Raw genomic sequence first — 11,659 nt, forward strand, 5'->3', positions numbered from 1 at the left:
CTTTCCATTCCCCCTCTGAGAGTTTGCCAGCTAGCGCTACACTTGCTCCAGATTTCCTGGAAATCTCCCCCCTGACCTGGTACACTTGCAGTTCTTAGTTTCTTTCTCTGTTGTTGACACAGTAACAGTGTTTCGCAACTATTATAGGGTGGGACTGGATCAGACCCAAGCAATTTACAGGTTAAGTTGTCCTTGAAGTTCTAAACTAATTGTCATTAAATTGAAAGAAATGTTTCAATTTTCAACTTGCAGACAAGGACAAAGGAAGGATCTTTATTTTCCCCTTGCTTAGGCTGTTTGTCAATAGGTAATGAGTGTGTCAAGGACTAATACAGAAATCTATTAAAACCATTCTCAGGTTTAAGACGCTAATGACCAATAAAACAGAACATGACGGCCATGGCAGCAAGACTGTTGAAATCAGCGACATGAAATACAATATTTTCAAGGTATGTAACTTACTCTGCCTTTCTTTAAGCTTTTCATCTTCTCACATACTCGGAAGCTAAGAGGGCCAAGGCTTAATATCATAGGTAATTTACAAGTAGAGATGGAGTTCATTTCAACACACCTGTATTTCAGGAGTATTCTGATCTTTGTCAAAATTTTTCAGCTAGGACCAACCTTAAAACAAAAACCTCCAGCCTATATTCTTACTTTCTTAGTAGGCAGCTGACTCCTCCATAAAGCAGGAGAAACTAGGCTTCTACTGAAAGGAGTTTTGTACTTTCAAGACACCGTTTTCATACTTTTTAAGGCACCATTTTCATGCTGGGCTAAGCAAAAAGTAAATTATTTACAGCGGGTGGACTGCCAGGCTTCATATTAATTCAAATCAGATGATCGGAAATCAATGGTGTCCCTTTCAAGAAAGGCTCAAAATGGAGAACTGCACTTCGCTTTCATGACATTTCCATGTTTTATGAACCTAAGGGAGGTTCATTTATGACTGAGAGAAAGTAGGTTAAACACACACCCAAGGAAAAAAAAATAAACCAAGTCAGTGAAATGTGATAATTAAGTTATTCCAGTTTTCCAGATCTCCATTTCAAAACTGGAAGAAAGGTACAGAGCAGGGAAATCTGAAGTGCAGAATAGGTTGTGTAACTCTTTCACTACAGCATTGAGGCTTTTCCTTTTTCTCTTTTTATAAGCAAACAAAACAGCAAAGCTGTTGGTCAGCAGTACTGGCATCGCCTGTAGAGGCAATGAAGTTGTCCATAAGAACATCTTTGTTCTACTTGAAACGGGCAATGCCAGTTTTGCGTTGGATTGATGACATCCAAATTTTGCAGCTCAGGCCATGACAGAAAAAGTATTTTGAAACAAGCCTCCTTAACCACATTTTTATATCAAAAGCTTTCTAAAGATAAACTTTTGCTTCACTGGAGAGAGCAACAAATCAAAAAGAATTAAAACAGTGAAATACTTCACGGAATTAAACGATTTGACGGTGAATAAAATCAGATGAGTTAAGGAGATTATGGCTTTGTACAGCAATCTCAGTTACGGTGCATGGAGGACACTGAGCCACCGGAGATCTATAGAATCCTAGAATCGTTTAGGTTGGAAAAGACCTTTAAGATCATCCAGTCCAACCATTAACCTAACATTACCAAGTCCACACTAAACCGATTAAGGGTAGACTAGACTAAACCATGTCCCAAAGTGGTACGTCTGCCCGTTTTTTGAACACCTCCAGGGATGGGGACTCCACCACCTCTCTGGGCAGCCTCTTCCAATGCTTGACTACCCTTTCCATGAAGAAATTTTTCCTAATATCCAATCTAAACCTCCCCTGGCGCAGCTTGAGCCCATTTCCTCTCGTCCTAATCTATGTTCTGCTTGGGGCTCTGCTGGAAAGCAGCTTTGCTCCCCCGTAATGCCATTATACACATAAGGCAATTTTGAAAGTAGCAGCTTAGTTTTGTTACCGCTACTGGTAGAAATGGTAAGCACGGCACGCGATCCCCACACCTGCTCGCACAGCACCCGGGACACTGGAATGACTTCTCTTTCCAACATCAGATCTGGTTGTTCCCTAGATAAGACACTACTGGTTTAGCGGGGGGTGCGCACATGTAGATCAAAGAGCAGAAGCTGCCTCTTGCTCTCCCTGCAAACAATTAGGCCTTTTCCTCTGGCCCTGATGGGGGGGCTGGAAGCTGATTAGAAGCACAGCAGGGGAGGCGAGTGGCTGGGAGGTCCCCCAGACACACATGCTCACGGCGCGGCAGTTTCAGCGCTCCAGCTAGCTGGCAGCTCTGCGTGTGACCAGCCTGCAAGGCTTTACAAAACCGGATCCAAGGAACCGTTTTACAAGGACGTTCGTGTTGCTCAGAGACGCGCTGTCGCTCTCGGCCTAAAATCCTCAACAGGGCCCTTTCCAGAGCCCGAGGAAGAAAAGAGTGTTAGAAAGCAGCAGATTTGCAACACTAGGAAAAAAAGCCAACAGTGGAGGCGAGAGCCAGCGTACCACACCATTCCCGTCTGCTCAGGAAGGGGAGCACAGCCATTCACAGCCCCTTGTGACTTCAGTGATAACAGCTTTCGTGCCTGGCCTTCTTCCCATTTCAGATGCTGATGCAGTATTTATACTATGGAGGAACAGAATCTATGGAAATTCCCACCACTGATATCTTGGAGGTGAGAGTGTTTTCTTCTAAGTCTTGCCAAGTGCACCAGGGCATAAACAGAGCTGGAAAGGCAAAATCCAGGAGCTAACAGCAAGCTTCCAATCCAGGAGCATACTTAACACTTGGAAATGAGCTTAACGTTTCAAAACACTGGTGCTTGGAAATGAGAACTACCAGTTAGGTTTTATTATGTCCGTGAGATGCTGGGGGGGCTGGGGAGAGAGGCGGCTGCAGGGAGGGAAATCACTGCAGTGCTTTTGGTACGCAGAGCTGGGTGGGAGCCTCCTCTGCACCATGTCCTCTCTGTCCTGGGAGAAGGAAGCGGGCGTGCTGCGCTTTTGGCGGGGCACAGAAAAGGTGCAGCTGATTCAGCAGCTCTGGTGCCCACAGCGGGCCAAACGCCAAGGGGCTGGGAGAGAAAAGACCAATTTCAAGCTGAACTTCTGCAGAGCAGCTGATGGTACTGCAAATGCTCCCGCATTACAGACCGGCCCTTTTACAATAATGCTGCTCAGTCACAAGTAGGCTGGTGAAATTAAAGCTTGCAGCTAAAGACTACACACAACTTTTTCTTTTCTTTTTTGAGGAAAGGAAAGGGGACTTTGAGCAGTCTCAGGCTCGTACATGATGGTGACAGAAGGTAGCACAAATGTGCTTCCTGCAGGAGGGGCAAGCCTTTGCTAAGAGGGGAAATCTGTCTCTTTAGCTGGGCATCGAGTAGCGTTTCTGCTCCTTCATGAGGACTTGGCCATTAAAACAGGGAGTCAGAGATCATTCGGAGAGGAAATCATCAGTTCTCTCCGTTTCCCTTCCCTAAAAGGCTTTCAAGGCGCGTGATCTCAAATAGCTTCTCTCTTGTCCTGATAGCTGTTGTCGGCTGCCAGCCTGTTTCAACTGGATGGCCTCCAGAGACACTGTGAAATCCTCTGTGCCCAGACGATCAGCACGGAGAACTCTGTTAACATCTATAAATATGCAAAGGTAGGTGCCAAACTGCCTTCCCTAAGAATCACAATGAAACAGCATGCATGCTTTCTGCAGCCGCGTTTTCGGTAACTAAATACACCAGGCGCAGAGTGGGCACCTGCTATGCTCGTAACTCTACCCCAACCGCAACCGCAAGTGAGATGTATTCGAGTTCCAGTCTGTAAAGTCCTACACAGCCCCAGTCTGTTTTCTTGTCTAAAGCAATCACGTATGAAATTGATGCAAGAGATCCCTACGGAGCAGGGGATAGGCGTCTTTGCAGGCTGACACAGCAACGTCGTCCAGCAAAGGCCAAGAGATTCAAATCCTCAGAGCAGCAGGGGCAATAGATCATAGTACAGCAACTAAGAAGTAAACCCCTTCCCAGCACTCCTACTGCTAAAACATCTTCTTTACAGCTCCAGAACTAGCGTATATGCTGTTGTGCATATAGATGCTCAGCTCTGTAGTGAATAATCCATGTTATCAATTAAATCACGGAGAAGCACTCTGCCACTCCTAGCTGGAAGTTTGCAGGGTCAGCTCCCTTACAGACAAGCAGAAAGACAACACACAGGGCTGATAATGATGTGCTTGCTTGCTTTGTGTGCATCGCACTGATCCTTTTTGATTCCTGACTCTCACACTGGGCCCTTCTTTTCCATGGAACTCAGGCTGGCTTCTTTCAGGACCTACAATTTAAGAGTATGCAGTGGTAGAGAGAGGGAAGGGAGCGTTCCTCACTGGCCTTTAGTACTTTTCCTTAAATTACTATTTGCACAAAGTTCCCAGAAACGGAGTGTGCGTGTGCGCAGTGCTTCTTAATACTGACTTCAAGTTTCATTGTTCTCTTACTGAGCTTCCCCCACTGGTTCTGAAGCAAAGGCAACCAGATCACAGCCAGAAATCCACCTAACACATTTTAGCAGTGTAACATCTCTATTTTCCCACACACAGCTCCTTTTTTTAGGAGTTAGGCTCGCATCCTATAAACCACGTCCTTACTGCCACGAGCCACGCGCACCATCTGGCAGCGCAGTGGCTTTATGCTGCGGCACACGAACTCCCCGCCTGCACAGCTAAACAGGTATCTTGGCTGCTTCATCAGCCAGCTGCTCTGCTCCTTTAAGAGGAAGAGGCTGGTGTGCAGGCCAGTGGCTCTGCCAGCAGCAGGCAGGCCATCAGGGGAAGGAATGGGGGAAAAAAAAAAAAACCTGCTCACACCTGTGCCTGCAAAAGCACCAGAAGAAATTATCAGCCATCGCTGGCCCTACCTTCAGTGCTTTTCCACTGCTATTACCGTCCTTTTTCTGTCTTAGAAAACATTAAAGGGAAAAGCATCAGAAATGAGAAGCTCAGGCATGTCCTTTTGTCCTTTAGGCCTGCGACACACAGAAAAGGCTAACTGACCTTCCTCTCTCCCGCAGATTCACAATGCACCTGAACTAGCCTCTTTTTGTGAAGGCTTCTTCCTCAAACACATGAGCTCTCTTCTAGAGCAGGACTCGTTCAAACAGCTGATCTACAGCAGGAACAGCAAAGTGCAAGGCCTGGACCCTCTGCGGGACTTGCAGACGGCCCTGGCCGGCCGCCTGCACTCTGTGTACGTCACCTCCAGGGTGTGAAGCAGGAGCGAGGCAGTGGCAGGAGCACTGGTTCAAACCGCACGGGGATGCGTCGTCAGGCGAAGCTCTGGCTTCCCTGTTTGCCTTCTGGATCTTGCTGAAAGTCCCCTACAACAGATACCCCCCCAGGCAAGGGTGCTGGGCCTCGTCCCACTGACGGAGGGGGAGCCGGCTTCTCTGTGCTACTACTGTCACAGAAACGCTGTCACAGCGCAAACACGAACTGCGGGTGCAAGCGAAGAACCCAAGAGAAGATCAACGCTGCCATTTAAACAAGCACAACGCAGGGCTGCAGAGAAGTGAGGCAATGTACCTAGACCCAACACCTAATATGTAGTCTTAAGTGTCTGTCTACACACCGTAATGGCCGCCTAGTTCATACGCATAGATGTTTTACTTGTAAAAAGGCTGCATAGGCGCAGTTTTCTAATCCTATGGACCACTGCCCATTCAAGGAGTCGCCTGTCTGGACACAAAGGCTGGTGTACACAAACTACTTCACTATAAACACCAGCATCTATACATGTCAAGAGACTCTGACATAAATTTTCCCCAAAACTGTCTGCACCTTGAGAGAGATTTTGTAGATGTTCAAAGCTGAGTAGAAACTAATACTAACTCTGAAATTACTCACTCTTTAAACCTAATATGAAGAACCGAGCTGGGGCAGGGAGGGGAGAATTGGTTTTTTTGTATTTTTTTTTTTTTAATACGGTTTCACTGTGCTAGTTGTTAATCTGGGTCCGTTTTGAGGAGGGGGGAAAAAAAGACTGTCTACCCTTTCGCTATCAAGGTTTGATAGTCCCAATCACTTCCACCTTAAAACCCTGTTTCTGAACATTATCTGCAAGACCTGACACCACAAAAGATGCTTTCTAAAAGACTCAGGTGTACTAGGAGCTAGCACTGTGCTGAAAACCTGTCCAATAGCATAAACAGCAATAAAAGTCTCCCTAAGAGCCTGAGGAACACCCAGCTTGATAGTTTGGTCTCTCTCTGGAGCTAATTGGGATTAGAAGCTCTGACCTCCAGTCTCCGCTTCCACGGCCTCTTCCGTGGAATGATGTTGCTTCCACAGCTACGCTACCTCCGCGGGGACTGGGCACGGTGCACGCCTGACGGGTTCCTAGAGGTAGGCTGCAGTCTAATATTTAGGCAGCAGCACTTAAACAAGATGCCTCAACTCGAATGCCCAAGGTTCATATTTTTCCTTTGTTCGCAGCAGACAGATCTTTCTGGTCCAAAAGGACTCATTGCACGCCTTCCTCTAGCTGACTGAGGAGAACTAAAAGGAGACAGTTCGATCTACAGTTTGGAGTCTGAAGCAATGTTTTTCTGTGTGGCTTTTTTATTTTAAATAATCCTAACCGTAGGAAGTCAGTTAGTTGTGTAAAAACACAGACCTTGCTCTTACCAATAGCTTTAAGGAAAGACCTTCAGCTATTCCCACTGACCTTTGTTAGCACCCACCAAAAGCATTTGCTAAGATGCTTTCATTCGTTATAGGTGGGTGAAGGAGAAGAGGAAGCCAAGTTTTCAGTGGAGAACCAGCGCTTCTTAGAAATTCAACAATTAATACTGTAACTAAACACACTGGAAGAAGGAGGCTCAGCTGGGCCCAAGCTCCAAAGCACAACATAGACAGGGTTTAGGTAGGTGAAGGGAAGGAGAATGAACTAGAGCATCCCCCAACAAATCCATCAAAATCTGACACGGCCGCATTCTTAAAGGGTTTACATCGGAGGCAAATTGCATGAAAGGATAGGAATGATTAATCTAGGCTCAGTAAGCTGACAGACGAGTTGGTCAGGGCACACTCCCACTTGTGCTTTAGGTACACATCCACTTTTGAAGATCACCAGCTTCAATAACCCTATTTATTATCAAAGCCATACAGGTGTTTCAAAGTTATCACTGGTCTGCCTGAAAAATACCACAAAAGGCTTTATCTTGGAAAGTATTTTCAAGTAGCTGCTCCAGCTATCTGTACAAATATGTAGGTCCTCTTTTGTCGCTGTAATATTACAATGCTTTGTTAATTGTACATTAATGTTGTCATTTATGTAAATGTACCAGGATTTTATTAACAATGTAATTTTAAAATACACAGCTGTTGTTATTTATTCTGCTCTTCCTCCTAACAACGTGAAAGAAAATATTTGAAGACACTTCCGTGGAAAAGGCAGTTGCAGTTTTAGCATCTTAAATTTGTTTTGGTATATATACCTAATTTCAGCGTTAAAACAAGGGATGAAGAGGCATTCATTTCCCCTTCCTAGGCTCAAACATTTTTTTAAGTAATAAGTCTAGCTTGCATTTTCCCTAGCTGAAGTACATTTACCTGCTTTCCATCGAAAAGCAGCAGATGGTAGTGTCTAAGAAAAAAAATCCCAACTCTAGGATTCTTCTCTCCAGCAGCAGAGAGAGTAAGGGTTAAAGCAACTATTAACCTGGAGGTATTCAAGCAGTCCTCAAAAGTTAAACATCCGATTTGCTCCCTCCCAAATGCTAACAAATAAAATGTGGGGAAAAAAAAACCCAGTAACACTTCCTCTCTGAGTCACCTCAGAACCCAACAGGCTAAAATGGCTCTGGCTGCTGCGCTGCGTGCGCTGCTTCGCTGCGGCAGTAGCAGGAGTCACGTCGGAGCAAAAAGCATTTAAGAACAGCCAGCCACACAACGTTGGGCATGCAACAGTATAGGAGGCAAGAGCATGCATTTATCTATGAGGTAAGAAGTCTACAGGCTTAATTCCGCTGTCAGAGCAAGAATTTGACCCACAAATAGATCTTCTCCCAATAAATCTTGCATATATATGCATATAAATACCCCATAAATCTTGCAGACCCCTACGGAGTTTGGGGATAACAGCCAAGCTGTAACTCTGAATTTGGTGCCACCTCTACAGGACTCAAATACTTTCTTAGGACGCTAAGCACATTTCAGAGGAAACCACTAACACAGCCAGAACCTGTACTTGGCTGCCGAGAATCTCTCTGTAATTGTTTCTTTCCTTGAATTTCCCACCACACACCTAAACAAAGGGAACGGTGTAGCGTATCTCTGGCGTAGCAAGACCTGAAATCCAGTTCTATAATAAGTTACCGTCAGAAGCATTTCTTAGCATTTGATTTACGTCATTTGAGAGAAGGCCGCTGGGAATGGTGCAGGAGGGGTGCTTTCTCTCGCGTTATGCCATTACACCAGCACGCTTGGAAACCCACCAGTACAAACACCAACTGGTTCTCAAGAATCATGGAATACAAACACCTAAGATTCCCTCTGGAGCACTTTTACTTTAAAAAGTGGATTAAATAGAAATTTCTTACAAAACTCGTTGCATACCACCTCTGTTTTATACAGCGCTGCCTGTGGAGTCCTAGAAAGTAACATAGCGGAGTTTGCCCAGCTTTGGGGAAGCACAAAACTGGCCATAATGAGATCATTTCATGGAGCAGAGGAAATAAATAGAGCTGGCACATCTGCCTGAACATGCTCGATGACTTCCAGACTAAAATAAAACCTTTTTGCTTTACGATAAGCCTTTGCACAGCAGGCAAGCGCTGGCTAATGTAGCGCTGCTACTAACTGGCCCTTTGCCCTCACCAAATGCTGCCCAAGCAACCAGACATTGCTTCTGCACCTGCCGTAACAGACACGGCCAAGGAGACACCAGAGGGAAAAAGAGGAGAGCGGCGACTCCCTCGAGGAACAGGGGCAGCAAGCTGCTGTCGCCGCTGCCCGTGGCAGAGAAGAGGACTCGAGAGCTAGATTTGCCTCCCCAAAGGGCGGTTTTGAGTGTAAGGGATCCATTAATCCACAGCAAAGAAAACAGAACGCCGCACTCAGCGCTATTTGCTCAAGCAAGAGAGAGGCAGGAAAAAAGGTTTCTGTCGTACGATGAAAAATCACAGCACAGCAGGGACAAAGGCCTTGCTAGCAGCAACACCCAGCCCCAGAGCTGGAGTCACAGAATAGAATCATAGAATCGTTGAGGTTGGAAAAGACCTTTAAGATCATCCAGTCCAACCATTAACCTACACTACCAAGTCCACGCTAAACCAATCAAGGGTAGACTAGACTAAACCATGTCCCAAAGTGCCACATCTACCCGTTTTTGAACACTTCCAGGGATGAGGACTCCACCACCTCTCTGGGCAGCCTGTTCCAATGCTTGACTACTCTTTCCATGAAGAAATTTTTCCTAATATCCAATCTAAACCTCCCCCGAGTCATTTCAGCACTGCCCATTTTCCTACTGTTGCAAACTAGAAAACGAGCAGGCCAGTTCACAACTGCTCGGCTAGCGCACTGCCCTCGCACCGGGCACTCAAAGCTCATTGCTTCACGTACGCGCTCACCGGACGAGCAGCTTACTACACCCGAGCGCAGGACTTCACCCCGTGCTCCGCTCTCCGCGTTTAGCTCGGGCAGGAGAAGGCTACCCGTGTCCCTCACCGCCTCTCTCCATCCTCAGCCTGCACAGGCCTGCTCACCGAGCAGTCGCTAGAAAGCGCACGCCAACAAGGTGCGTGTAGTTTTGGGTCCTTACCAAGGGACAGGCTCGTGATTCGGAGAGCACGCAGGGAAGGCGTAGTGACATAGTCAAACAAAAATCCAGCTGTGGAAGCAAAAGAACTCCCAGGGCAGTATCACGATGGCCAAATGGAAAAGAAATACTCCCTCCTGCCCCTTCTAACGCGTTGCCCTTACCCAATACATCAACCTTTGCTTTCCAGACAGCTCACTTCACCCTCACACGGCTGTGGGAGGCAAGACACCCCCTGAAAGTACAGCCAGCTCGCAGCAGCAGGGAAGCTCCTCAGCTTCACCAGTTTTACTTCCTCGCAGAGGTCAGCTCACTCCAGCTGTCAAATAGCTCACGGGTCTCCAAGCAAGCAGGATGATTCCACTGACAACTAGGTCACGTCTACCCACCACCTGCAGAGAGCTGCTCAGCTATACGTGGCTCTCCCATTTCCCTCCAATTAGCCGCAGTACTCCATCACGGCAGGCAAACAAGCTCGCTTGGGCACAGGAGGAGAGAGCGAACCTGCAGCAACGTGACAGATCAGCGATTCAGGGAACACTGAAAAAAGGCCGTAAGCTGACCTTGTGGGTTTAGAAGAGGACCCGAGACAATCCTGCGTGTGGTTGCAGGGTTGTGCAAAGACCTGTCCCCCTGACTAGGAAAGAAGGAGGCACAGAGAGCCGAGCTGGCTTTGCCTGCGGTTAAACGCGTGCGCTGCAATTAACGGTACACCAGGCTCCTTCAAGCATGCACAGCCCCATCTGCAGGGGATCCGGGTACAGAAAGACCAGGAACCTGCTCTGATCAGAGGGAAACTTAGGCTCAAAACCAACCAAACAACCTGAAACTCAAAGCTAGAGAACTCGCTCTCTTCTCAGCTCCTACGTTGCGTGGCATTTTTAGCGGGCTTCTGGCTACAGAAAGACACGCATTCTTGCTGTGTTGTTGGATTGCTTTCAACCAGCCCTTACTCTAGCTGGAATTTTAACCCAGCTTGACTGATGGAAAGCACAGACAGAGGAAAATGTGGTTTGACTAGACTTGTTAAAAAAATAAAAATAAAAATCCACATCTCTCACTTATTTTAGTATCTGAGGGCTTTTTTCCACTTTACTGTTCAAAGAGCAAGAGACAGGCAGAGGAATCCATAAAGCTGCCAGGAATCATAAAATGTACACGGAAAACCTGAAAAAGGAACAGTTCAACTGAATACACACGTTTTCTGTAGAAATAGCAAAATTCTCCTCAAATACAGCTCCCACTCAGAAATGGAGGGGCACGCACGCAGCTCAAATCCCCCGGGTCTTTCACAGCAAGTACAGTACACCCCGTTCACGGACAACGGAGCAAGAATTACTACAGCCTACAGAAAGCAGTGGAGGCAGCTCTAGAGAGATGCCAGCTAAACAGTCAAATTCTAGTCTGCTTGAAGAATCCAGTTTAATTTTGCCTACTATCTCCCACCTTGATTTACAGACAATTTACAAGAAGTCTTGCTGGACTACAGCTATTTTCACAGATCAGCTCCTACCTAGCCTGTCACGATGAATGCTTCCAACGTACTTTCCCCAAGACAGTGCCAGCAAGTCAGGCGCCAAAAGTTTTTATGACTGCTGCCTACTAGCATGAGACCGTATTTCCCGAAACGGCCAGAAACCTCAGTCTGACTTAAGGCTTACAGAGTAACAGCTTCATCACAGCCACGTGCCGATGGGCATCCCCTGGGCTGTGCAGGTCACAGCTTTGGCAGAGCCCCAACAGAAGCAGAGGACAGTCGAATTCATGCACTGTTTCATAGCTGTTTAGCACGGCCTTATAAATAAACAGAGTCTTTAACATATTTTTCATACAAATATGAAACTTTTTTTTTTTAAATTCTCAGCCATTTGATCCTCAGCTT

At 46.5% G+C, this 11,659-nt stretch overlaps 1 protein-coding gene across 1 annotated transcript in view; it reads left to right on the forward strand.

Annotated features, from left to right (window-relative positions):
* ABTB2 (ankyrin repeat and BTB domain containing 2) overlaps window positions 1-5,227 on the forward strand; it is a 136,065-nt gene extending 130,838 nt beyond the window's left edge. The window contains exons 14-17 of the mRNA XM_075712429.1: window positions 359-449; window positions 2,578-2,646; window positions 3,504-3,617; window positions 5,030-5,227. Of these exons, the coding sequence (XP_075568544.1) occupies window positions 359-449; window positions 2,578-2,646; window positions 3,504-3,617; window positions 5,030-5,227 (472 nt within the window). The remainder of the gene's footprint in view (window positions 1-358; window positions 450-2,577; window positions 2,647-3,503; window positions 3,618-5,029) is intronic.
* Window positions 5,228-11,659: the final 6,432 nt, after the last annotated feature.

Source organism: Pelecanus crispus, chromosome 6 (genome assembly GCF_030463565.1).
Source record: "Pelecanus crispus isolate bPelCri1 chromosome 6, bPelCri1.pri, whole genome shotgun sequence".
Taxonomy (NCBI): Eukaryota; Metazoa; Chordata; class Aves; order Pelecaniformes; family Pelecanidae; genus Pelecanus; species Pelecanus crispus.